The sequence below is a fragment of the Cebidichthys violaceus genome, unplaced genomic scaffold (assembly GCF_023349555.1).
Source record: "Cebidichthys violaceus isolate CVI_PGR_0920_01 unplaced genomic scaffold, fCebVio1.0.p SCAF_11, whole genome shotgun sequence".
NCBI lineage: Eukaryota > Metazoa > Chordata > Actinopteri > Perciformes > Stichaeidae > Cebidichthys > Cebidichthys violaceus.
The window spans coordinates 11,956,587-11,983,831 of NW_027176274.1; the positions used below are offsets into that span (position 1 = coordinate 11,956,587).

Below are 27,245 nucleotides of genomic sequence, written 5' to 3' on the forward strand. Positions count from 1 at the left end.
AAGACACGCATGAGCAAGAAATGCACCTCCTCCTCTTATTTCTTTTCATCTCTGGAATGAAATAGAGAGCATGTGGGTATGATTGACAGAAAAAGAGGGACTCTCTCACAGCTTCCCTGATTTATCAGATGTGTCACACAGAGAAGAGCATTTTTAGAGAGCAACCACTAAGTAAGAAGACTATCAGTTATATCCTCTGAGCAAAAAGGACAGCATCGTACATAATACCAGAAAGTGATTATTAAAGAAGATGCATCAGTGGGTTACTTTGTATTACTTGCATTACAATTTTAGCACAATGACAAATGTGGAAATAGTTTGACATATTCTAATTTGCTTTCTTGCTGAGAGTTGGATGAGAAAGTCAATATCACTCTCATACAGTATCTAATATGAAGCTTCAGTCAGAAGAGCTTAGCTTAGCATGACAAACTAGAAGACGCGGGAAACATTTTGCCTGGATCTGTCCAACGGTAATACAAAAATCTGCCAACCAGCACCTTTTAAAGCTCACTAACAATGTCATATATTTCTTGACTGGGCGCAGTAACTTCCCTAGAGTCTTATTGTCACTGTGAAATATGACGTGCTAATTAGGCCAATTTTGTTGCCTACAGAACCAGGCTAGCTGTTTCCCCCTTCTAAAAGTATTTATGCTAAGCTAACCATTGCCTGTTTGTAGCTTCTTAAATACCATACAGATGTGAGAGTGTATCAATCCTCTCATTTCAGCAAGAAAGCAAAATGTGGAACTACTCCTTTAATTTTCCTTTAATCCTCAGAGTTACTTTAATATGGAGTTCATGAATGTGCAATCATATTCTCCCAAGGGTCTTCTAATTACAGCATTTTGCTCTAATGCACTTTAAAGCGGGGCTAGGCAGTTTATTTTTGGTGTAATTGGGCAAAAATTCCATAATAACCTTTCAGCATATTGTAATTCAAGTCGTCTGAGAGAAAACTTCTGCACCTCCTCTTGGCTCTGTTTTCAGGCTTAAGAAAATCTAGCTTGTGACGGCATGCTTTAGCTAATCAAAGGTGCAAAGCAACCCAAAAATAGAAGACAGACCAATATTGGCGAGGCATTTCAGAGATGGAGAGAAAATGTTGCCAATAGCTCAGCCTTCTGCTAACCATAGCCGACTGCAGCTCATGGCAGCTCACGGCTATGGTTAGCCGAAAGCTAAATATTTTACATTTTCTCTCCATCTCTCTAATAGTTTAGCTTTCTACATGAGCATAGTTCTGCAGTGCAGTGACGGCTACAGTTAGCAGAAGGCTAAACGTTCAACTTTTTCTCTCCATTTCTGTAACACTTTGCAGATATTGTAGCAAGCTAAAATCACAGTATGTGAGTCTTCTCAAAGGGCTTTACAGGCTCACAAGTTTGCAAAGAAAATAGGATGGTTATTCTCATAGAATTGCTGCTATTTAACGGCATCAGGATCACAACAGGATCGGGATAATGTTTGATATGAATGACTAGTACTCATACAGGTTAGTGTGTGAAACGTGTGCATATGCTTGTCTGGTGGAAGGGGCTTAGGACGGAGAGGGGAGAGCTACAGGATGAGGGCCGTGGGGTATTACCCCACGGCCCTCATCCTGTAGCTCTCCCACATATATCTCTCTCACATATATCTCTCTCACAATATGCTGAAAGGTTGTTATGGAATTTTTGCTTACTCCAGCTTTATCTACAGTATATGAACATCTATTAATTAGAAAAAAAGTGAGATTTGCTAATCAAAAGATTCTTATCCTCAGGAAACGGTGAAGGACAACTCTCTTCTCTTCATGCCAAATGTCCTGAAGGTGTACCTGGAGAACGGGCAGACTAAATCATTTAAATTTGACAGCAGCACATCCATTAAGGTAGGTGTCGTGGAGAACCTGGCTTCACTATGAAATCAAGTTGCGTAATCTAAAGTGGTATTCGGTTTAAATGTTGAATGTTATTCACAGTTGCACTCCACATTATAAAGTGCGAACTCCAACCTTCACTACGGCCTTCAGAACCTTAACTGCACATAAAACATGATTTAACCAAAAAGTATTTGGAACTGAATTAACTGTGCATCAGGGAGAACTTGGTCAGCAATTTACATTTCCTTTCTTTTTTAATATTGCAATAGAAATTCTGATGGTATGTTCCGTTAATGTTTTTGCACGTGTTCAGCCGTGAAAATTATTCATGGTTTTAGCATTGAGCTGAGCACAAGCAGGCTGCTGCATCTGCACGGTTCTCATATTATATTAACTCTGATTTTGCCTTTGCGAAAGGATGTCATATTGACCCTGCAAGAAAAGCTATCCATTAAGAGTATCGAGCACTTCTCTCTGATGCTGGAGCAAAGAGCTGAGGGGTCTGCCAGCAAACTCATGCTCCTGCATGAGCAGGAGATGCTAACTCAGGTGAGTCAGCTCTCCTCTGTGCTACTAAACAACAGCGAGGCAGTTAAATGATAGACTTGACAAAACAGAGGGAGGATACCACCCTTGTCATCAGTATAAAGTATTTTTTGTACTCATGCTGTAGGACAAAAGGGGAAGAACTGCAGAGTCATTTTCAGTTTGACTGCTTTTACATAAAAATGTTATAGTTAAACATTGTGGGAAATATGCTCACTTCACTTTATTGCAGAGTGTTAACACATATTTGTTATAGTCCGTTGAAGAAAACCACTTCCTCTTGTTTTTACACAACAAAAAAAAAAGAGGAAGAGCAAGAGCAAGGTTAGCTGTTCCCCGCTCTTTCCAGTCTTTAAGCGTCTCCTGGCTCCAGCTACATTTTAATCGGACAGATATGGGAGTGGCATAGATCTTCTCATATAACTCTCGGCAAGAAAGCGATGAGCTCATTTCCCACAATGTCAAACTATTCATTGAATCACTGTGAATTATTAATCCTGACAGACTACAGGATTTTAGTTAGGCCTAATATCAAATGTTGCATGTAATGCTCCCTGTTTGCAGATGCAAAACCCTGACTAATGGGACCCTCCCTATCTTCTGACTTGTGCTCTAGGTGACACAGAGGCCAGGGTCAAACAAGATGAAATGCTTTTTTCGCATCACTTTTGTCCCAAAGGATCCTGTGGACCTGCTGAGGAGAGACGCAGTAGCATTTGAGTACCTCTATGTTCAGGTGAATATCACCAGATTCAGACAACACGTAAACATACAGTGGGGTTTATGGTGAAAGTTTTAAAAGAACCAAAGTATGCTAATGTAGAAGAAAAAAAAACCTCAGAACTCGAACCTTATTGAGAATTTAGGCTATAATTACTGCCTTAGCAAACACATGATTGCTAACCTGTTTCTGTCCTCTCCCTCTTCGGCTCCTCCAGAGCTGTAATGATGTGGTATTGGAGAGATTTGGGTCAGAGCTGAAATACGACACGGCCCTCCATCTGGCTGCCCTGCAAATGTATATTCTAACCATCAATACCAAGCACTCCCAGAAAGTTTCCTTAAAGTATATTGAGTGAGTAGATTGTCTTTCACACTGCACCATGCATATATAGCTATAGAGTCATTTTGTTGTTTGGTTACTTAGTCCAGAATGCTCTCATACATTTAAAAACAACAATCATCTCACCAGTGTTGTGCAACTGCAATGCCAGAAGATACATCCCTGCTTAGTTAATGATTGTGATTGCACCCTGTCAGTTAATCAATGTCCCACCTCAGGGTGAAGTGACTCTATCAGCGGTCAAGAGTGATGATTTAACTGTTTGTCATAGTGACTAATCGTAATGAATTGTGGGTTTGCAGGAAGGAGTGGGGTCTGGCGTTGTTCCTGCCTCCAGCAGTGCTGTCTAGCATGAAAGAGAAGAACATCAAAAAAGCTCTCACTCACATCCTCAAAACCAACCAGAACCTGGTGCCGCCTGGTAAAAAGGTAAAGTGTGTTACCTCTTCCCCTATTATCTCTTCATCGTTCTCTTTCACTACATCTGAAGAGACTCTTTACTACCACCTAGTGGAGTGCTTCAGTGGTTGGTGGCTTGAACATATAATGTTGCACCTTTTTTTTTTTTTTTTTTTAACATTACATTCTGCTGTTAACACCTCATTTAAATAAGTTCAGCTTGTATTTAATCCTGTGTGTTATGTTTCCTCCCCCATTCCAGCTGACTGCCTTGCAGGCAAAGGTCCATTATCTGAAGTATCTCAGCGATTTGAGGCTGTATGGAGGACGGGTATTTAAATCCACGCTAATTGTGAGTGAAACCATCTCCTCACATTAAGTGCTGCCAGTGCGTGACACAAAAACACGCCAGGTCACACGCTGTTGATTTGCATGCTGAAAGTGATACGTGTGCTGACACTCCATTTTCTTTCCACAGCAAGGCGAGAAGCACACAGAAGTGACGTTGCTGGTGGGGCCCAAGTACGGCATCAGCCATGTGATTAACACCAAAACAAACCTGGTGGCTCTCCTGGCTGATTTCAGTCATGTCAACCGCATTGAGATGTACACAGAAGATGAGAACAGGGTTCGAGTGGAGCTACATGTTCTGGACGTAAAGGTTAGCAAACCCTCTTCCTTCCCCCTAACAGCACCAAGTCTGTTTAGCAGGAATTATAACATCATTCTACAGTCCCACGATCCCATTTATTTTACGCTTACTGTCATCTGCTTATCTGCCTCGTTCACAGCCCATCACTCTCATAATGGAGTCTGTTGATGCAATGAATCTGGCCTGTTTGACTGCTGGCTACTACAGATTACTGGTGGACTCTCGGCGCTCCATCTTCAATGTGGCCAAAAACACGGAAACAAGTATGTCTAAAATGATCACAAGATGACTCATCAGAACTTGCTGTGTTTAAATATACATGTTAAATGTTTTGGTTCCTCTTTGCAGGCCATGCAGCAAGAGTAAAGCAGACCTACCAGGCCATTGAGTGTACATACAGCACACCCCATAAAGGATTTGAAGACCGAAACAACCAGAGATGCAGCCAAGATTATTCTGACCAGGAGTGTGAATACCTTGAACACGGGAAATTTGAAGGCCAACCAGTTTACATAACTGAGATCCACCAGGCCCAGCACTCAATTCACATGGCAGAGAGAGCAGAGTGCTGCAGAATCCCTTGCACCCAAACTTACCTCAATGTCCCCAGGCCCAAACCCCAAGACTCCTCCAGGAGTGCAAAGGTCTCCTTCATATTTGGAGATCCTCCCTTAGACAGTGTAAACCCCCAAAACCTGGGCTACCAGAGACTGATGGACGAGAGCCCAGAGATTCTAGACAATCACAGCCACATGTATAGGCGTCTTGAGGAGGACTATAAGATGATGGATGCCATAGAAGATGGGGACGGTTATCAGTACTCCACCAAAATCTTTGGTCCTACTGAATGCATCGAGGAGCCGCTGCTGCACGACATCTGTTACGCAGAGACAACAGATGAAGCAGAGGATGAGGATGACATCAGCTGTGAGGAGGACATGGTGATGAGTGACATTGACAAGCCTATGTTACTCTCGCTCTCAGGGTCCAGCGATGACATCATAGACTTGACTTCCCTCCCTCCCCCACCGGAGGGTAACGACGAGGAGGACAATGACGTGCTTCTGCACTCGCTTAACCTGGCCATCGCTGCTCCTCCTCCCGGCTTCAGGGACAGCTCTGACGAGGAGGAGCAGCAGGGGGGAGGGACTCGGGCACAGGGGGCCTGCAATGACATCCCAGTGTCTCTCATAGATTCAGTACCCAACCTCGGAGCAGAGGTCCACGGGGAGCCTCTAAACGATGCAGTGGTGTCGACCTTACAGGCACTCGAGGCCCTCGCTGCGTCTGAGGAACAGAGTCCGGCACAGTCAGAGAGTAGCACAGGTTCTCCTTACACTATTGTAACATTCATCCATTAACACCACACATGTTCCAGCCATTCACTTTTGATTTGTTGTTGTTTTTTCAATAAAGCCCATTTTGTTCTATGTTTCCATTTGTATGAGTATTTCTTCATTCATTTCAACATACAAACAGTTGTGTTCACTACAGTATCATTCATTTGGGCAAGATTTGTTGTTGTTTTGTTCATCGTTTTATTTGTTTTCTTGATTTGCATGTTGCACAATGTCAAATATGTGTTTAATATAAAGAAATGCAAACAAATCATTTTAAATAGCAATCAATGGAATGCAAATTTTTAAGTCTTGAATGTTCTTTAGCAACATTTTAGGATTCCGTAAATTGATTGTAATTTTATGTGATTTGTTTTGATTTATATTTATTATTCATATTATATTTATTTGTATTTATTAAAGTAATCATTCACACCTTTTTCCCCTACATGCTGAATTACATGTCACTACCATTAACTCTATTTCACTAATTTCTTAATCTGTGATTCTTCTCGTGTGTCATATGAAGTTGTTAATGCAGTGTTTTGTCTTTCTGTGGCACACAGGTGTAGAAATATCCCGAGCATTTAGTCCTGAGTCCTCAGATTCTGGCAACGAGACCAACTCCTCTGAGATGACAGAGAGCTCCGAGCTGGCCACTGCTCAAAGACACTCAGAAAACCACCTGAGGATGCATGCAGCCATGACAGAAGGATACCACGCCGCGAACGAGGAAAAGACAGAGGCCGCTGCAACAAGCGATGGTGGTGCGGCAGCTATGCAGTACAACCCCCAGGAGCATCAGGATGACGAGGCAAAATCTTCTGCCGTCGCCTCCTCCCAGATTTGTCACTCGGATGGCGGTGAAATGGAGCCAGAGACAATGGAAATAAAGTCAGTCAGTGAATACTTCACTAAGATGCACCTTGGCTCATTAATGAGCAGGCAGAGAGGAAAACAGAGGGAGGCAGATGGCAGAATCCACGGAGATACCTGTGAATCCTCTGACAGATCTCACATGACTTCTCACGACTCACCAAGAGAAGAGCCCCCTCATCTTGTTGGGAAGTATAACGCTTTCACTGTGAGAGATTCCTACTACATGAATCAACTTGATCTTGGGCGAACTCACTTTAAAGACAGGCATCAAAAATGGCAGCAGAGAGCGCCCGGAAACAAAATGGCAGAAAATCTCTCTCCAGAATGTGTGAGTGACTCACAGGCTTCCCACGCAGACAGGCTGACAGTAAAGGGAGAGAAACGGGACTCAAGTGAAAGAAGCCAACAGTTAAACGAGCATCTCCGCTCTCCGTCCAAAGGGCCTGTCCTTGCAGAAGGAGATGCCACTTCACAGGACAATGAGCAGCAGCAAATTAAGATTCCACCGTCGGAGCACGACGTCACACAGTCATACGAGTATCACGTGAGCAAGCGCATGTCATCGATACAGAGTGAAGGCGTTCATTCTCTCCAGAGCTCACAATGTTCCTCTATAGACGCTGGTTGCAGCACCGGCAGCAGCAGCTGTGTCACCCCCATGGATTCTCCTCTTTGTGCCACAGACAATATGCATGTACTTTCAGAGTCCTCACTCAAGGGGCTGAGTTATGCAACGGCTGAGGAGAAAGCTTTTGGGCCCCCAGGTCAGGGGAGGGCCAGCCATTCCATGGACTCCACCCTGCTGAGGAAGATCCATGCAGCGACCAGTGCTGAGCCTGGGTTCGGGATTACACGGGATGGCAGTCACCGTATGCCCAAGATTAAAGAAACCACAGGTAAAACTAAACAGGAGGGTGCTCTCTCTTATCTGTGTCTGTGACACAGACATACACTTACATGACATGACAGGAACAAAAGGGACATTTACTGAAGTCAGGCAAATACAGGCAGGTGTATATTTGTAATGCTAACATGCTGATGATGTTAAAGCAAGGGTTGATAATCTTGAGAAAACTAGCAAGAGTAAGCTAGACTTACTAAAAAACCCAGCTGACAGCCTGCCTTTTCACGCCTCCCTCCAAAGCCACTACCCCAAAAGTATCATTATTAACATTAACACATCATAATGAATGTTAACAACCAACATGGCTATTGTTAGTTCTCACAGCTGTCAACCTAGCACGTTGAAAGGCAGTTAGGCCAATCACTTCATCTGGGCCAAATGAAATGATTGAAAAAGCGTATACAGTCCTGTGACTGCCTTTTTCCCCTTCTTTTTTTTTGTCAGAGCATTTGAAGTAGTGATTGATGTCAGGATGTAATGGGAATTTCAACACATAATAAGATTACCAAACTCTAGCTTTAAGTAGGAGTATTTTTTTTAACCATGTTCACCATTTTAGTTTATCATGTTTAGCATACATTTAAACATATTTTTGTTGCACACAATTCTTATTATTTTTTTTTTTAATTTTTCCTTTATTTTATTTTGAAAACATCAAAATACCTTGACTTTTAAACGTCTTTAAAATTAAACTGACAAGGGGGTTGCAAGTAGACATTGATGTTTTAACAAATATATTCCTGCCCTTATTCGTTTTCTTGAAGTGTCACTTTCCATCTATTTACCCCTTTAGGAATCAAGATATGTTTTTAACAAGTATGCAAATTCTGGAAAATATTCAAATCATCATCTCTGTATTCATAGTGCATGTATAGTATATTTGTTATTATTAACACGTGTGAGATGCTTAACAGTTCTCTCTGTTTTCCTACTACCCCTAGTGTAGCTTGCACACAGCTGAAGAAGGTTGGGGAAGAGTCATCTTTAGCTCTCTGTAATGAGACCAGTACCACCACCACAACCACGTCACCATCTTCATTAAGAAGTAGCACAGAGCCCAGTGAGCTAACACAGGCAAGCTCAGAGCCTGACCCACACACCCTGGCTTTCCCCTCAAGTGGATCTTTATGTGACCCTAAATCAAGCAGCCTCAGGAAGCCACGCAGGGATTTGGTGCTCAGGAGGAGTTGGAGTACCATAATGCCGGGCTCCAGGAGCTTAGAAGCGCTGTTACAAAAGACCAGAGCCACACTTACAAGGAAAAGTGGTGGTCAGAATTTCCAGTCTCAAGATCCCCCAAACGTACAGAGGATATTCTCTGCCAAAACCTTGCCTAAGAGCTTGTCCCACGGCTCAGTCGCCTCTAATTCATCCGGTAAAAGGCTGCTCAGAGGAGCCTCCCTGTTGCTGCCAGAGTCAACAGCTCCCAGGCTGGATGCATGTAGGCCTGCGTGGAGGCGCCGTGTGCCCTTCGGTCACTTCTTCCTACGCAGAAAGAAAAACACTGATGGTGATGATGAAGACAGAAAGATGCCCTCACATGCTCTGTTCTCTGTCAACTCGGTTTCTTTCAATCGTGAGGAAGACACAGTCATGAAAGCTGACTATAAAGCTGAGCAGAGTAACATGGTCTCAGCCGCGAATGATGTGAGCCTCAAAGCAAGGCTAGATCGTGTAAATTCAATGAAGGGAAAAACCTACAGCCTTCAGACAGGGTTCGCGCTTGCACGTAAGGATGCCTTAGAGATGGTCGGCGTGTTGCGTTCCAGCCTCGGACGCTCGTTCAGAGGTGAGAAACGAGAGGTCAACGAGGCTGACATGGACACGTTCTCCCAGCTGCTATTCATGCAGGCCAAAGTGCTGAGCAGTGCCTGCAGTCAGATGGGCGTGGAGTACAGCAGCCCAGAGGAGTTACTGCTCACTCTGACGCACAGCTTCCACACACTCTGCTGCCTAACGCAAGCATGCATGTCACTCGTGGAAGGCCTGAGCACCGAGAGCAAGCGGCGTGAGGTGGTAGCCAAGGTGGATGAGGTCGTCATGAACTACGTGTGTCTGCTGAAAGCTGCTGAGGCAGCTTCGGGAAGCTCCCCCAGTGACCAAAGTGTAAATGCATTGACACATCACTCTGCCACCATGTCTGCTATTATAAACGCACTAACTCACTCACTGAAACCACTGCTCTACAAATAAACTGTTTTGTCCTAATTATTGATTTTAAAGCCATACATAAGAGACATGGGTGTAACAACCAATGTGAACTGCTGTGAAAAAAGAAAACTTGCCTTGTATATACAATATTTTATTATGGAAGGTGAGAAAAATTAATTGATATGAATCATTCAAGTTTTAAATAGATTATATTAAGGCCTCTGAAGAAGCATATGACCCTCCTCTCAAGTATATTATCTTATATTATATAATAGGGATTATTTTTTATGATTTATTGGTTATATTAGGGGCTTAACATGTAGATTATTACAACCTTATTGGTACCTTGTTTATACATCGTAAGAATATATATGTTGGAGAAATGCATAAACTATATACAGCTCTAGACAAATCATTGCACAGGACAAGATGTGTTTAATGAAGTAATGCATAAGACTTTTTTGCTGGATTCACCTTAATTTAATGATTACTTTACACATGAGCACTGAGTCCTTTCCTGTTCTTTTTTGTCAACATCATTAAAAAGATAAAAACTTTTAATAAAGGCTTCTCAAATTATTGTTGTCTGTTTGTGTTTGTAAACACAATAATGGTTGTGTTAATTACCAACCTCTCATACAGTACCATATTTATTTTATCTAATTTTCAGTGGTAGATGCGAATAACTGATCATTAATACACTTTTTTCAGTTTATCTCTGAAGCATTAAACAAAAAAATTCTAGATTATACAAGTTTGCTCCTAAAATTGCATTATTCATACAGAAAAGTTACTTGAAACGTGTTTAGTTTTATAACTACATTTAATAATTAATGATTTTACCACATACTCAAGCCTGAGTGGTGGTAATGCTTTTTGCATTAATGATGATGATGGCCCATTTCACTGGGCGGGAGAGAGTGTTTGCATACTGTTATGTGAGAGAGTAGCACATGTTGCTCATGCATTTATGAGTCTACACCATGCTAGCAGCTGTGTGAGGCTGTACTTTGAGCTAAATGCTAACGTGCTGTTGTGAAGCAGGATATGTTTACCATGTTCACCAACTTAGTTCAGCTTCTTAGCATGCTAACATTTGCTAATGAGCACAAAACATAAGCACAGATGAGGATGATGAAAATATGATTTAGTTTAGCAGGTATTTGTTCTTAAACCAAAGTATTGGACAAATTCAAATTTTGAACTGATGATAGAACTAGATGAAAAGTTAGATTCATTCTCTGGAGACCACGAATGTCTGTACACATTTGCAGTGCAGTCAATCCTATAGCTGTTTAGAAATTTCAGTCTGGACCAAAGATGTGGACCGACAGACAGACGGACATTGCCATCCATAGAACCTTGCAGCTAGCAAGGCTAAAAAAGCCACCTTGTCATCATGCCTTATTACTGAAAGAGATTGATCAGGGGGATGTTTTTTCTAAAACTACAGTATCTAGTCCTAAATTGGGTTTCTCAAATAAAGAACCAAACACACACACATTCTGTCTGGACAGATCACACATGAGAGTGAATGTTATTCAGCCGTAGCCACAAAGTAGCAAAAGATAAAGGAAAAAGATTCTGCCTGCTGCCAGAATAGCATGTTTACCATGCAAGCTGCTAAACCTAAACCCGAGCTTGGGTTTCACTTTCTCCTGCAGAAGAACCAGAAATGAAACCACTGAATAACCTAATAAGATTTGGATGTGTGTGATTTTTGAAAATAGGGAAGTGACGCTGGCTAATTATACACACAATGGGCTAACCCAGCCACCTGTTACTTTCATCCCATCACCTTAGAGCTGATCATCAATGTTAAACTTCTTTCACTACTCCATCAAACTTGACAACACAACTCGTAGCAAGACCTCTTGTGAATCTCTCCTGAACAATGTTCTTCCATCTAGTGAGTATCATTTATCTTTGTTCATATACTGTATTGTATTATAGTTGCATTTATAAGTAGTGAAATGGCAGGTTGGCTTTGTTTAGAAGGGCTGTAAACTTCATGAAGAAGTGGAAAATGAGACGCTAGTTGTGTTATGAATTAGAATATTTGTAATCACTTTACTCAAAATGTTGATTTTAGCATGCTTCATATGTGCATTGTGTGTGTTTTCTTAGTTGTGTAACTGTATTATCAGCTTTCCACCTGCATGTATTTCTCAGTGAACCACCTGTGTTTCTATACAGATGTGTGTGACATTGCTGGGTCTGTGGTGTTGCCTCTCCATGTCAACAACTAGCGTGTCTTACCCAAAAACTCTGCCATGCGATGTTGTCGAGGACAACAACGGCAGCGTGGTGACGGTTGACTGCACTGAGAGAAGCCTCAAAGATGTCCCCCGAGGCATCCCGAGAGACACAACCAACCTGACGCTCACCATCAACCATATTCCTAAATTAAACTCCTCCTCCTTTAGCGGTCTGGAGAACCTGAAGGAAATTGACATGCGGTGCAACTGTGTGCCAATCAAAATCGGGCCCAAGGACCGCATGTGCACTGAGAGTGTGATAATAGAGGAAAACACCTTTACCAGCTTGAGGAACCTGCGAGCACTGTATCTAGATGGCAATCAGCTCTACACTATACCCAAAGGCCTCCCTCAAAACCTGATCCTGCTGAGTTTGGAAGTGAATCACATTTATAATATTTCTAAAGTAAACCTCTCTGAGATTACAAATATTGAGATGCTGTACCTCAGTCAAAACTGTTATTACCGTAACCCATGTAATACTTCCTATGCCATAGAGGATGGTGCATTTTTACAGCTGAACTATTTAACATTGCTGTGTCTTAAGTCAAATAACTTATCCTTTATTCCACATCAACTACCCACAAGTCTGAAGGAGTTGTACCTCTACAACAACAACATTGAAGTAGTCACTGATGAGGATTTCAAAAACTTAACTAACCTTGAGATTCTGGATATTAGCGGAAACTGTCCACGATGCTACAACGCTCCTTTCCCATGCAATCCGTGCCCAAATAATTCCCCACTTAATATTAGCAAGACAGCTTTTAAAATGTTGACAAAGCTAAAGACGTTGCGCCTGCACAGTAACTCGCTGACATGTGTGCAGTCGGAGTGGTTTGCCAGCACAGCAGAGCTGAGAGAGCTTGACCTCTCATCAAACTTTTTAGCAAGAGCGATAGGAGTCACAGACTTCCCACGATTCCTGGGGAAACTGGAAGAATTGGACCTTTCATTTAACTATGAGCTTCAGAAGTACCCTGAAACACTGAGGCTGAACTGCAGTTTCTCCTCCCTCAAATCCCTTCGAATCCTCAGACTGAAGGGCTTTGTGTTTCAGCAGCTACTGCCAAAGAGCATTGCTCCTTTAAAACCCCTCACAAACTTGGAGGTTGTAGATCTAGGTACAAACTTCATTAAAATGACAAACCTAAGTATTCTGATGGAACTAAAAAGCTTTAAAATAATCAGTCTGTCTGACAACAAGATTTCTTCCCCCTCCGATGGCCTAGATGGTGTCGGTTTTTCGGGGGGAGAGCCCCTGAACTGGTCTCCCATGTCGGCTGCAGCTCAGTACCAAAGTAAGGAAGTGAGAGAGATTCATTACTTCAGATATGATGAATATGCACGCAGCTGCAAATACAAAGATAAAGAACTTGGAACGATCACATCCTTTGTCAACAAGAATTGCAGTCAGTTCGGCAAAACCCTGGATGTGAGCAGAAACAACATATTCTTCTTGCATTCAAGATTTTTAAATTTCGGAGAGCTGCGATGCCTCAATCTGTCTGGTAATGCAATGAGCCAAAGTCTGAACGGCTCTGAATTTACATATCTGACTAATTTACAATATCTAGACTTCTCCAATAATCGCCTGGATCTGCTCTACTCCACTGCGTTTCAAGAGCTGAAAAGTCTGGTCATCTTGGATATAAGTTACAACAACCATTACTTTGAGTCAGAGGGCTTGACTCACATGCTCAATTTTACGAGGAATTTGAAAAATCTCAAGATATTGCTCATGAACCACAACCAGATTTCTACTTCCACTAACACAGAGCTGGAGAGTCAATCTCTGGAGAGGTTAGAGTTCAGAGATAACCGGTTAGATGTGTTGTGGAGAGACGGGTACACTAGATACTTCAATTATTTCAAGAATTTACTTAATCTGACTGTCCTCGACATCTCTCAAAACAACCTCAATTTCATTCCACCGGAAGTGTTCAGCGGTTTGCCAGACAAACTATCTGAGCTCTACATCAAGAACAACAAACTAAAAGATGAATCCTTTAATTGGGAGAAACTACAGCTTCTACAATCTTTGCAAGTCTTAGATCTCAGTGGAAACAGTTTGACTACTGTTCCACCCATGCTGTCAATCTGTACCAAATCTCTAAAGAAGCTCCTTTTACATAAAAACCAAATCGTAAAAATCACGCCAGATTTTCTTAAGGATGCCTCCAACTTAAAATACCTGGATCTTAGTTTTAATCACATACAGCACATTGAGCAATCCAGCTTTCCAGATAAGGTCGTTGATAATATGGACAAGCTGCTTCTGCACAATAACAGATTCCTGTGCACTTGCAATGCCACTTGGTTTGTCACATGGCTCAACAAGACCAGAGTGACCATCCCCAGACTGGCCACGGACGTTACATGCGCTAGCCCAGGGGCACAGAGAGGTCATCTTGTGATCTCAGTGGACCTGCTGGCCTGCCAGCACAGCTACCTGTCAATCATCCTCTACACCCTGATGACTTCCCTCGTCCTCAGCTTCCTCACGCTGTCAGTCTCCAGCCACCTCTTCCTGTGGGACGTCTGGTACATCTACCACTTCTGCAGGGCAAAGCTCAAAGGTTACGGCCGCCTGTACTCCCAAAGCTCTGCCTATGATGCCTTTGTGATATATGACAAGGAGGACTCGGCGGTGACAGAGTGGGTGATGAAGGAAATGTGCGCTCATCTGGAGGAACGCGGAGACCGTCCCCTGACGCTGTGTCTGGAGGAACGGGACTGGATCCCTGGATGCCCCCTGATCGACAACCTCTCCCAGAGCATCCACAACAGCAAGAGGACAGTGTTCATCCTCACCAGCAAATACCTCAAAAGTGGCAACTTCAAGACAGCTTTTTACATGGCCAACCAGAGGCTGATGGATGAAAGAAACGACGTGATTGTACTGATCTTCTTAGAGAAAGTATCTTGCAATTCAAAGTACCTGAGATTAAGGAAGAGACTGTATAAGCGGTCCGTGCTGGAGTGGCCTACAAACCCTCAAGCCCAGCTCTACTTCTGGTTCAGCCTGAGAAGTGTTTTAGCAACTGAAAGTCACAAACAATACAACAGTCTATTCAAAGAGACACTGTAAAAAACAATATACTGTGATACGTAGTTCCTGCTTTAATTTAAGGTTGCTCTGAATGTACTTCTGTATATGAATTACAATGTGTGAACAACAACCCACTCTTTAACCCTCATGCTACCAGGGATCCCCTGCAGTCCCCAGAGGTTCACTTTTTGTCATATCTCACAGGATCATTTCAATGTTGTCAATCAATTTGTTTCTACTGACTTCATATCACTGCTTTCTGTTCCTGTTTTACATTGTGCTTTTTAAATGATAATTTTAAATACCAATGTACTGTATTGGGGTCACGTCACACAATAGAGTCTCTTTGCCATCTCCACAGAGAATAATCCTTTTTACTTTGAGATAGCAACAAAACTGCAAACATATGAAAAAGGGAAGTGGAACAGATCCACTTCTTTAATTCACATGCTACTTCCTCCCCACAGCCTTGTTGTGAGCACCAGCCAGTTCGTTGCTTTTGTTTGACTTCAGCAACAAGGTTGTTTTTTTTAAATGTATCTTAAATGCTTTACGTATCAAAAATTAAGAACACAGTCTAAGTAGAATTTTTGAACTTTTGATGACCTAATGACACACAAGACAGACATAGTTTTTTAACAAATAGTTGATTTTCAATTTTACATGAAAGCGTGCCAGGGTCAAGGTTTTTCAAGTTTGTCATAAGGAATCACAGTGCATGCACAATGGTGAGTTTTATTGATACGTTTCTCTGAACTTTATTTGTAATATTTGCTTGTTGTATAGCATAGAATGTATATATCTACTAAAAGTATACTAAATGTTTTACTAAGACTTCTTGTTTCTCGAGGCGTGTTAGGGATTTCCTGGTTACCTGCATGCCATTTTTAATTGGATATGTAATGTAATCTGTAATGACTTTGTGCTTCTGTGATTAACTTTATGGCCCTAGATAATACTTGGCTTAACTGTGTATACTTTGACTCATTGAAAACTGTTGAATTGCATTTCTGATAATGGTGTGATCTACAGTAAAAAATACATTAAAATTTACTCACAACTGTGTGGAAAACAAACTATATCCTATCATCTTTATTCTATCAGTATCCCTTTCCATTTTTCAGATAGAAACAGTTAAGGAGCGGTCTTGTGATTACAAATTCATGCCGCACAGCCAGACATTGTTCAAACCCACAGAACCTTATTTTAAATTCTCGTTTACAAAGATACCATGACGTGTCAGGCTGACATCTCGTTAAATGACTAAATTATTTCCATTCGATGGAAGGTGAATCCATATTTCACTCACTGTAAAGATCACAGCCTCAGTAAAGATCTGGAACTAGTCACAGGCACAGAATATATATGTGATACTGTCTCTCACTTTGAAATACTCTCAACAACCTACAGCAGCTTATGGGGAATAAAAGGAAAACCAGATGTTAAAGTGAGAATGTGTAGCTTTTGGAGGAAGAAATGACTTACTTAGTTACATCATCTGGCTGTAAGGGGGTTAACAGAATTCATAATTCAAACTGCCAAGAGTAGTTATTCCAGTTGAGTGATATTTAAGCTGCATAGAGCTGCCACCTGCTGGTTACAAGTGGTACCATTCGGAAAAGTAATTTTCAATACTTTTAAGATTGGTTCATTTGTCAGGTCTGTCCTAAAACATTAGTCGGGTGCCCATATGAACATTGAAACAGGTTTTGCTTGCTATAATCATACCTTCTAACTATTATTTAGAGACATTGCAAAACCCATCCTTTTAAAACACAAAATGCATGATATACTATATGATATACATGTCTGTTTATATACATGTTTATGAAATACTGGATTTCACCAATTATATTGTTCACTTACAGACCTTCACACGTTGGATGCACTTGCTGCTGTTCTGTCTGTGTTGCCATTATGAGATCCAGCCTGCTGCATGCAAACCTGCGTGGATGACATCGCAGTTCCCTTGTGATGTCACAGCGTACAATACCTCTACGGTCCGATTTGACTGTAAAGGGCGTCATCTGCATAGAGTACCTTATGGGATAACCACTAATGCCACTGAACTTAACTTATCAGAAAACTACATTAAGAATATTTCGGGTGATTCATTTTCCAGCCTGCTGAATCTGACTCAACTCAATCTCAGCAGGGCAAACAAGGACAAAGCAGTGATCATTGCTGTGAAAGCTTTCAAAAATCTGACAAAACTGCTAGAACTGAGACTGACTGGCAACTATCTGAAAGAAATTCCCAGCAATCTCCCTCTCAGCGTGGAAATCCTCGACCTGAACAATAACAAGATTATTTTTTTGGATAACAGGAGCCTTGCTGGCTTAACAAATGTGACTCATTTATGGTTATCCAGAAACTGCTACATCTGGAACCCTTGTGGGAATTCTGTTACGATTATGAAAGACAGTTTTGCAGCTATGAGCAAGCTGCAGGTTCTGGACTTGTCTTCTAACAACTTAACAGAAGTTCCCAAAGGATTACCCCAATCATTAAGCGTGTTAAAGCTGGGTTCTAACAGAATCCAGGACATATCTGAAGATGATTTTCTGTGGCTACCGAATTTAAAAGTCCTAAAAATAGAAGGAAACTGTCCAAGATGTCAAAATGCTCCATTTCCTTGTGTTCCTTGCCAAAACATTTCTCTTGGTATCCATCCTAATGCATTTCAGAATCTAACTCAGCTCCTAATACTGAACCTGGGAGGAAACTCCCTGGACCACCTGAATCCCTCCTGGTTTGAGAAGCTGAACAAGCTTAAGCAATTGTTCCTGTCATTCAACTTCTTATTAAAAGCAATTACTGAGGAGGCAACATTTCTAAGATATCTCCCAAAGTTAGAAGTAATTGATCTCTCTTTCAACTTTGCCCTCAAATTATACCCCACGACATTAAATCTCTCAAAGGAGTTTTCAAATCTCGTGTCTCTCAAAACTTTGCATTTGGAGGGTTTGGTCTTCCAGAATCTTGGACTGGACACGCTCAGACCTCTGTACGAGCTCAGAAAGCTGTCCGCACTGAACTTGGGGACAAACTTCATTATTCACTCTGATTCCACCATATTCAGCAAATTTCTCCACCTGAAAATGATATACCTCGCAGAAAACAGGCTGTATCCCATCCCAGTGAGAAGTCCAAGTGACGGATACAATCAGGGGTCTGACCTCTCTATTTCACCGCTCGTAAAACCCCATCCGAAAGATTTTGTTTATGAACTATCCCACGGCCTTATCAAAGAAGAGTGCTTTGACTCTGGACGAGTGCTAATCCTCAGCTCAAATAATCTGTTCTTCATTTCTCCAAAGCAATTTGAGGGCTATGGGAATATTGCATGTCTCAACCTCTCCAGTAATGGATTTTCAGCAGCACTTAATGGAACCGAGTTCTCCTTGCTGCCTAATCTGACATATCTAGACCTTTCATTCAATAGGATTGATCTGGCCTATGACAACGCCTTCAAAGAACTAAATAAACTACAAGTGCTAGACCTCAGTAACAATGATCACTACTTTAAAGCATTTGGGGTAACACATAATTTAAATTTTACAAAAAATCTGCCTGCTCTGAGAGTGCTGAATATGAGTCATAATTCCATTTCCACATTGACAACAAAAATGATGCACAGCAAATCATTAACAGAACTTCAGTTCACAAATAATTTTCTCGGGACTCTTTGGAAAGAAAAGGACGGCTCATATAAGATGCTTTTTACTAATCTTACTAATTTGACAATTTTAGATATATCCTACAACAGCATTGCAAAGATTCCAGACAATGTTTATGAATATTTGCCGTCTAACCTCACCACACTACGCATAAATCACAATTATCTTACTGATTTTATATGGGACAAACTCAAGTGTTTCCATCAACTTCAAATTTTAGACCTGAGCTTCAATTATATATCTAATGTGACGGGTATAAAGGCAAACGTCTCTTTGACTTTCCTTGACCTGAGTCATAATCACATTATCCACTTGGACAATGGATTTCTAAAGGGTGCAAAAAGCCTCACGACTCTTAGCCTTAGCAACAACAAACTGACTATAATCAATCAATCCACCTTCCAATCCAGACCTGAATCTCAGATTAAGACTTTGTTCATGCAGAGAAACCCATTCCAGTGTACCTGTGTTTCATTAGATTTCATTGTGTGGATTGAAAACAGCGATGTAAAGATCCCTTGGCTGACCACCGAGGTGAAATGCGACACACCGGCAAACCAGTACGGTCAAGTTCTGATCTACTTTGACATTAACCAGTGTGTAAATGACAGTCAGGCGTTCTTGATCTACATTCTCACAAATTCCTTCATTATTGTTTTCATGTTTGTGGCAACAGTTGCTCACTTGTTCTACTGGGATGCTTCCTACGTGCTTCACTATATGAAAGCTAAGTTGAAAGGATACAGATCCTTGAACTCATCAGACTGTGTTTATGATGTCTTTGTGACGTACGATACCAGAGATCCACACGTCTCCGAGTGGGTGATGACGAACCTGCGTGTGAAACTGGAGGATGAAGGAGATAAGCATCTTCCTCTGTGTCTGGAGGAGAGGGATTGGGCCCCCGGAGCCCCACTGGTAGAGAACCTCGCTCAGAGCATCCGGTACAGTCGTAAGACCCTGTTCGTCTTAACCGAGGCCTATGTTAAAACCGGGGTTTTCAAGCTGGCGATGTGTCTGGCCCACCAAAGACTGCTTGATGAAAACGTGGACGTGATCGTGCTGCTGATGCTGGAACCCGTCCTGCAGCATTCTCACTTCCTGCGCCTGAGGAGGCGGATGTGTGGGAATAGTGTCTTGGAGTGGCCGAGAACAGCTGCCGCAGAGCCATGGTTTTGGCAAATCTTGAGGAATGTGGTCAGAGTGGACAACCAGGTGTTATGCAACAAGACTTATAAAAAGTACTTCACCGTCAAATGAACCAATGACAACTGTCTGGGAATGATTTAGGCCAAACGTTATGCTATATCTGGTGCCTGTTTAAAATGATTGTTCTATGTCAACTCTGATGTGGTATTTCACAACTTTGATCACTCTGTCTGGAGCTTAATTAAAGACAAATAAAGACATTGATTATGTTTTTGTTTACAATGATACTGAATGTCTTGTGTGCAAAGAGTACATCAATTAAATCAACTCATTTAAAATCTGTGCCCTTTTTCGATGTGATGTGGTCTCCATCTAGCCTAGACAATATAGTGAAGGTAACAAATTCAACCAACACAATTTGTTGGAAGAATAAAATGTGCTGCATTATCCCATAGGCCTATTTCTAATTTGTCAAGACACAACTATGAGAGAGTCAAAAGAAAACATGTCGAGATTTGCAAAACTAAAAGTCCAATCTGCAGGTCCAATGAAATCCCCCTCGATCTACACTTCCTGGTTATACCTTAGTTTGTCCGCAAGGTGTCGCCCTCTGATACACGTTGTAACGGGTCGTTATGTGCAGGTTAACCCCACACCAGTCAACTCATTACCTCAGTCTTAAATCACCCTGCAGCCTACATTTTTACTCGCGTTGTGGCACGATAACGAAACCGCAGTGATGATAAAGACACCTTCTATTAATGCAGACTGATGGAGTGATTTTACTTAGCTATACGTTGAAGTTGTTTTCCCTCACATAAATTCACAATTCAAAATGTAAAAAATACGGCTGCGGTATACCCAGCGTTGTATAATTGTAGTCATCTTAAAGCAAAAAACATACTCGTACAAAAGCAGACTTTGGAGACAGTGGACGTGACGTCAGCTGGCTATTTGCATACTGCGCAGTATATATACTGCGACTGACGCTACAGCCATCACTCCGCTCCTCTGCCAATAAGAGACGTACACCCAGTCATTTATACGACGCAAACCCAGGTGAGTGTGTTTCATTGTTTCTGTCATCATGTGCGAGTCCCATTGTATTTCATATTTACTGATGATTGATTCAGGGACTAGTGAGTGCATAGAACGTTTCTCCTGATCGTCTCACAATATCTTGGCTCACTATCAGCCGGCTGAATGAAGTGTTAAAAGCCGCTGGAATTAATCAGAAAATGCTTGATGGTCCGACCTGTTAAGAGAAATGCAACAGACTGGTTCTGCATGTCTTTGTTTAATATATGAAACCAAACTAATGTTGCACGCTCTGTCAGTAGTGGCTCGAATTGTTAAACCTGTTAAATTCAGTATCGACTCATGCTCTGCAGTTGAGTCGGGTTTATTGTTCAGAGGGGGGTTCTCTAGTGAAAGCAGTCTGCACGTCTAGATTGCATTGAAGGGCGGTGTCCCTTCAGCTGCACACGTTCACTAACTGACAAAAGCATTTCTTAAATCGGGTGCTGAAACGCACGCGGCATGTTTTCACAAAGTCATTCTTTCTAAAAATTGGTTTCTTTTTTTTTTTTTTTTTTTTTTTTTGTGCCAAATGCAGGTCTTGTAAATGGCCCTTCGAGCTCTTAATTCTGATAACCAACTATCTGCCCAGGTGTCTTCTGATTGAACTCAATTGAAGGACCACTAATTTGAGTTTCCATGTCTGTTTTTAGAACCCCTGCAGAAATGTCTGACAAACCCGACGTCACCGAAGTCACACAATTCGACAAGTCCAAGCTGAAGCCTGTTGAAACGGCTGAGAAAAACACCCTGCCAACCAAAGAAAGTATGTGATGTACACTGACCTTTAATCCAGATCATGTATTTTCTATGGTAAACCTTGCAATAATTTTTTTTTTTTTTTTTTTTTTCTTTTTCTTACAGCCATCGAGCAGGAGAAGTCTTCATAATGAAGAGCTGTGCATTGTACATTCCACAAGTCTTACTACTTTTCTGTTACAATGTGTATTCCAATTGCGGTACTTAAAAACATGGCTGTTAAGCCACCATACCACTAACTCGGCTAATGTTGCTCTGTACAGTAAGGGAGTGTGGCTTGTCGTCACCATGGGTTCCTGGTCATCTGTTGCCGCGGATGCATCTCTTAAGTGTGCTGTTTGGAGGGGACGTGTCCTGAAACAACTGGGGGACCTACACTTCCCTATGATTTGTAACTCTTCTGGCTGCTTGTGAATGCTCTCATAGCAAGCGGTGTGTTTTGTAAGAAAATCTGGAATGCACAAGCTTGTTAAATATGCAAAATAAAAAAAATATATATATAATGATTCTGTGTCCTTGTGGTTTTACACCAACAGATTTCCATACTCTCCACCCTGGGCTCTAAGAACCACTTTTGAGTAACAGTTTGGCCATGAATTTAGCTTTTATCTCAACGAGCTTCTATGGCAGCACTTTGTCGGGGTGGCGTCTGTCTTTAGCACTACAAATAAGTGAAGTTAACGCCTGACTTAAAAAGCACGGACACTAACCTGCTAAAGCATGCTGTGCTCCATTTTCAAACTCTGTTCCCACAGCAAAGGTTATGTAACGGAGTAGATATGAAAAACTTCTCACACCTGGAAGCTGCTGCTTGTGCACCAAAAACACTGAAAACTGTTTCAATGGCCTAGGAAACTTTTTTGAACAAGAGCTATTCAAGAGGTTTTTTTTTTTTTTTTTTTTTTTTTTTTTTTTTTTATATATAAATCAAATGAGCTTATCTATTGTGTTCCAAAATATCAATGCTCAAAATGCTAACCCTGGCTGCACTGTCATGACCTCTTCCCAATTGTCTATGGATAAAGGGAAAAACTGCAATTTGCATGTGATTTAGAGCGGAGGATGCACAACTAGTAAGTACTGATGTAAAGAGAACCTTGCACAACAGTTGCCATTTAAAACAAATTTGCCCACTCAGGACTGGTCATTCCATACTGCAGTAGTTTGAGTAAATGATGGCTTTTGTGACCTCATTGAATGTGAAAACAATGACGAAAGAAAGAAACCAAGAAAAAAGACTAATTTACAGAAGGAGAATCTATCCTACACCTCATTCTGCAGCACAGAGTTGACAGTATTTCATGTGGGGAGAGAGATTACATAACTGTCAATAAAAAGACTAACAGCTGTGCTGTAATAATGGGCTCTGCTGAGGGATTGAAACAAGTTCACATTCATCCTTTTCTCCATGAGGCTGCATTTAATCTAAGATTTTTAATGTGGGAAAAGGGACATGTTAGTTTATTTTTCCATAGCCCTTTTAAGCAGCAGCAAAAGGCCAAATTTATAATCACATGTGATGCCAGCTTCCCCCCCCCCCTTAAGTCCTCTCCCATCCTTATGTGCAGTCTTGCCACACAACAGCTTCTCAGTGTCTTATAACAATGTGTGCTTTGGGGAAAACAGTAGCCAATATTACACATTACAAGACACTGCCTTCTCCTGTTACACTCTCCACTCTTTGTTAAACTGATAAGTGATGTATGTATAAAGCAGCAGACACATTTTCTCCTGACAACCTTGCTACATGAATGCAGCATTATGCTCCATGGACACTTTGAGAGACGGTATGTTGGAACGATCAAAATCTTTACTGTACCATAGTACTGAGTTACCCTGTTTTTGCTGCTGCTGCTCCTCGTGTGGGTCAGCCCCAGTCGAAACCTCATAACTGTCTGTGAAAAGGGATGCAAATGACACTGAGGGCTGATTGTGGTGAACTTGGCTCGAGGCACCAAGAGGCCATCTGCCAGTGTTGTGACGGGCACCCTCTGAACCGGCTGTGGCACGGACTGACTGCAGCCCACTACGAACAACACAACTGCATCTTAGACTGCCTCTAGCTACATACGTAATGTGCTTTAAGAAATGAAACCACACTGGGTATCTATAAGGCTTACAGTACACTGTATACTGTATCCCAACATCCATACGATAGTGTTACTCCGCAAGTGGCTTAGAAATAAAGCTCTAGTTAAGTTCAGTTGGGAACTGTAGGAAACATAGTTTATTCCTCATAGATCTGTCATTCACTCCTCTCACGCATGCTCACTCATATCTTCCTTACTGTCATTGTTTGGGGCTGTAAATCATGATATCAGTTGTTTAGATCAGCTGGTCTCTTCTATACAATAGCACAGCGACACAATTACATTGTTAGCCTATCATCTCGCTTCCGTCTCCTTTTAAATATGGTTGTCTCTCTACCTTCAGTACATTTATGTTGCTGCTACGCGCCCCTACGCCTCTCCATCTTTGCAAAGTCTTTGCAGATTCATCAGCTTCATCAGATTCATCAGCTTCATCAACTCATGAGTCTATCAGCCTTATCAGCCACCACCAGTGTCTGGACTCCATGGGGGGGATTTATTTGGCTGTTACTCAGGGCAGACGCCCCTCGATTACACATCTCCCTGTAGAGTCCAAGCGCTGTCAAGACTTTATCATCACATATCATCCGTCAATAATAAACAATTATCTTTTATTCATCTGACTTGTGTCTCCTGATTAACTTAACTGATATATGCTGTGTCATGGAGGATGGCCTGTGAACTGACTGTAGCTATGTTTCAGATCACATGGTTTGCACTGGATGTGATTAATGTTGCAGTCCGTGTTGAATTACAGTGTAGCAATGAGTCACAATGTGAGAAGGAGGGATGATCAAGACCATTTTTCTCACATTTCAAGTTTTGTTATTGAAAATGTAACGTGAGATTCTGCTTTACTAATGCAAATAAATTGACTACCAATCAGTGTCTGATATTTTAAACCAATACAATAAACAACAGGCACAAAATAATAAACCCCTGTTGATAATAGCAGCAAATCCCCTGACATCTTTTGGGGTTTTTTTTTAGAGGAAATACTACGAGGGCAAAAACAATGCTTGTTTCCACCGGTTGTTGTGTTTACAAGCAGAAGGATGTGACAGGATCTCACAGCTGCTGTAGCAGCAGCGCGGTCAAGTTCATCTCTGCTGCTTCCTCATGTTCAGACTAAAACCTGAACGCCCGGTCAATATTTCTTGCACGGTGTTTCCATGGCAGCAGACAGGAGATTTTAGCTTCCCAAACATTTTCACATGATCAGAGCACTAGATCAATTAAATTAAGCAGGCAATTTGATAACTAGGATCACTAGATTGGTGCAAGTACAGTAGTAATGATTTAAAAATGTCTCTCTTGTGTGGTGGTTTTACTATATATGTAGTTTATCTTTGTCACATGATCATTAGATTCCTTCATAATACTTAGAAGTATTTTGGTAAAAACATTCTGTTCTTCTATTTCTTTACACATAAGTTACTACTTAAATGGAATCCAACAACACTAATGGTTTTATCTAGTTGTGCTATCATTTAAAAGGAGTAAAGGGTCGTAGGCTGACCCGTAAGAAATAGCTGCTGGGTGAAGTAAAACAAGTGAAACTCAACTCCCCAGTAAACTATTTTCTGCTGGTTTGGTTTCTCACTGTGCAAAGTTTTCTTTTTTTTTTGTTGTTATGATTATATTGATTTTTGCTGTGTTTTTTTGTTACGTTTCAGTACATAGGGACAGTATGAATAATTAAAGGTTTATTTGGGAGTCTATTTATAACAAATCCTAATTGTACCAAATTACTGTGTCTAATTATCTGTTTTGTCACTGACATAAAATAACAGAACAGAATAATAAGAATAACAGAATAATTACAAATATCCAAAGATGCATTAGGAAGAGGAACATTATGGAATGTTATCGACAGTAAACTAAATACTGTCACAATACTGTCAGACATACTACAGATGCAGATTGATTTATATGAGAAAGGTTTACTCAGTTTTCACTAAAGCTGGGAAAAAAATGTTCATTCATCTGTAAAGGGAGGTTCAGCGTCTTTATGTTCCTGATTCAGAGTGAACCAAGAAAAGAACAATTCATCTTTGTCTTCATTATCATACCCACGGTGGGAAAAAGCAGTGCTGCTATTGTGTGATAGGTAGACACAAAAGCTGAGGGTGTGAGCTGGCCAATCCAGTGACACACCATAATGGTTGCTATGTGTGACAAAGAAACTCTCAGAAATGTGCTTGAGATCTGCGGCAGACGGGAGATTACCCATATATCTGGCTAACAAACCGATCACTTTGCAGGGACACACAAATATTTATCTGTGTGCAGGTTTTGATTGGAATCTCTAGAAGAAAAAAAAACCTGATTACCAAAGCGCATGCAAAGAGAGACAAATTGTTGCCTGACCTGTTTCGTATTCTCTGAGGCCTGTTAACCTTTAGTTAGTGTAATGAACACCAAACCCCAACTTAGTAGAAAATGCACCTGGAATGCAGTCCTAAGAATTACAGAAACCTAATGAAAATACTCCCTTTCTAAAGCAGAAGTAGATGAAACAGATTCTTAAAGTAAAGTGAACAAAAAAAAGAATAGACTCAAATAGAAAACAAAATAAACAGAATGCAGAAAAAATAATTTAGGATCTCCACGGAAAAACATTTCAACAGATATCTCCATCACAATCACAGACACCTGTTCAAAAAACAATCAGCAGTCAGCATCTGCCAGATGAGTATTGGTTGCAAACTTTTTTAAGACTTAAAGGTCTTCAAAACATTACAACGTACGCAAAACACAAACAAACTGCACTGAAATAGAGGAACAGGCAGGCATTAAGCCTGGATTTTTAGACATACTGAGGTCATGAGTCCAAATTTCTCAAAGAGGAATCCCCATCTACCTAAGACATTTTGGAATATTCATAAACATCAAAATTGTAATATTTCCATCTCCCTTTTATCTCGAAGCTTTTCACTACTCATGTAACTCCTGAAATAAATGTAAAACATCATGTCTAAATGATCAACACTACTCTCTTATTTCAGAACATTTCAAGAGCTAGTTCTTGCAAAAAAAAAAAAAAAAAAAAAAAAAAATGACATGGCATAGAGCTCAACAACCATTCAAGGAAGTGAGGAAGATTACAGGGTTATTTACACATAGGCATCCGATAATTAACAAATACCTGTTTGGCTTGCTGGACTATATTTTGTGCAATCTGACTAGCTAGGCAGATGTGTTCCGAGTGCACTGACGGAGGAGATGCAGTGTAGTGTGATTCAATGTGACATGTGCATGCAACCTTTCAGCTGCAAGAGCACCCTGGCGAGCTCAGTAGCTCACCAGCTGTGAGTCTGGCAACCTAAATGCAGGAATAATTCACAGTGTTACATTCTAGTACTACAACAACAAGGTGGGGG

The 27,245-nt window shown here is 41.2% G+C and overlaps 4 protein-coding genes across 9 annotated transcripts in view; all 4 read left to right on the top strand.

Moving 5' to 3' along the window:
• frmpd4 (FERM and PDZ domain containing 4) overlaps nucleotides 1-10,363 on the top strand; it is a 30,250-nt gene extending 19,887 nt beyond the window's left edge. For all 5 annotated transcript variants that reach the window (XM_068704825.1, XM_068704827.1, XM_068704826.1 and 2 more), the window contains 11 exons: nucleotides 1,768-1,875; nucleotides 2,284-2,415; nucleotides 3,029-3,148; nucleotides 3,351-3,487; nucleotides 3,778-3,904; nucleotides 4,137-4,226; nucleotides 4,353-4,535; nucleotides 4,666-4,789; nucleotides 4,875-5,852; nucleotides 6,430-7,638; nucleotides 8,593-10,363. In XM_068704825.1, the coding sequence (XP_068560926.1) occupies nucleotides 1,768-1,875; nucleotides 2,284-2,415; nucleotides 3,029-3,148; nucleotides 3,351-3,487; nucleotides 3,778-3,904; nucleotides 4,137-4,226; nucleotides 4,353-4,535; nucleotides 4,666-4,789; nucleotides 4,875-5,852; nucleotides 6,430-7,638; nucleotides 8,593-9,839 (4,455 nt within the window). In that variant the 3' untranslated portion in view covers nucleotides 9,840-10,363. The remainder of the gene's footprint in view (nucleotides 1-1,767; nucleotides 1,876-2,283; nucleotides 2,416-3,028; nucleotides 3,149-3,350; nucleotides 3,488-3,777; nucleotides 3,905-4,136; nucleotides 4,227-4,352; nucleotides 4,536-4,665; nucleotides 4,790-4,874; nucleotides 5,853-6,429; nucleotides 7,639-8,592) is intronic.
• Nucleotides 10,364-11,621: 1,258 nt separating this feature from the next.
• On the top strand, nucleotides 11,622-15,164 carry tlr7 (toll-like receptor 7). The gene is made up of 2 exons (XM_068704831.1): nucleotides 11,622-11,706; nucleotides 11,994-15,164. The coding sequence occupies exons 1-2, from the start codon at nucleotides 11,692-11,694 to the stop codon at nucleotides 15,144-15,146; spliced, it is 3,168 nt and encodes a 1,055-aa protein (XP_068560932.1). The 5' UTR covers nucleotides 11,622-11,691; the 3' UTR covers nucleotides 15,147-15,164.
• Nucleotides 15,165-15,224: 60 nt separating this feature from the next.
• Nucleotides 15,225-20,278, top strand: LOC137868205 (toll-like receptor 7). Its single transcript, XM_068704832.1, has 2 exons — nucleotides 15,225-15,835; nucleotides 16,976-20,278. The coding sequence occupies exons 1-2, from the start codon at nucleotides 15,833-15,835 to the stop codon at nucleotides 20,045-20,047; spliced, it is 3,075 nt and encodes a 1,024-aa protein (XP_068560933.1). The 5' UTR covers nucleotides 15,225-15,832; the 3' UTR covers nucleotides 20,048-20,278.
• A 609-nt stretch (nucleotides 20,279-20,887) lies between these two features.
• Nucleotides 20,888-22,272, top strand: tmsb4x (thymosin beta 4 X-linked). Of its 2 annotated transcripts, XM_068704839.1 has the most exons (4): nucleotides 20,888-20,995; nucleotides 21,667-21,779; nucleotides 21,878-21,919; nucleotides 22,036-22,272. In XM_068704839.1, exons 2-3 carry the CDS (start codon nucleotides 21,680-21,682, stop codon nucleotides 21,901-21,903), a joined length of 126 nt encoding a protein of 41 aa, XP_068560940.1. In that variant the 5' UTR covers nucleotides 20,888-20,995; nucleotides 21,667-21,679; the 3' UTR covers nucleotides 21,904-21,919; nucleotides 22,036-22,272. The 2 variants fall into 2 exon arrangements, with proteins under 2 accessions (XP_068560940.1, XP_068560939.1); XM_068704838.1 differs by having other exon boundaries at nucleotides 21,878-22,272.
• The last annotated feature ends 4,973 nt before the right edge of the window (nucleotides 22,273-27,245 follow it).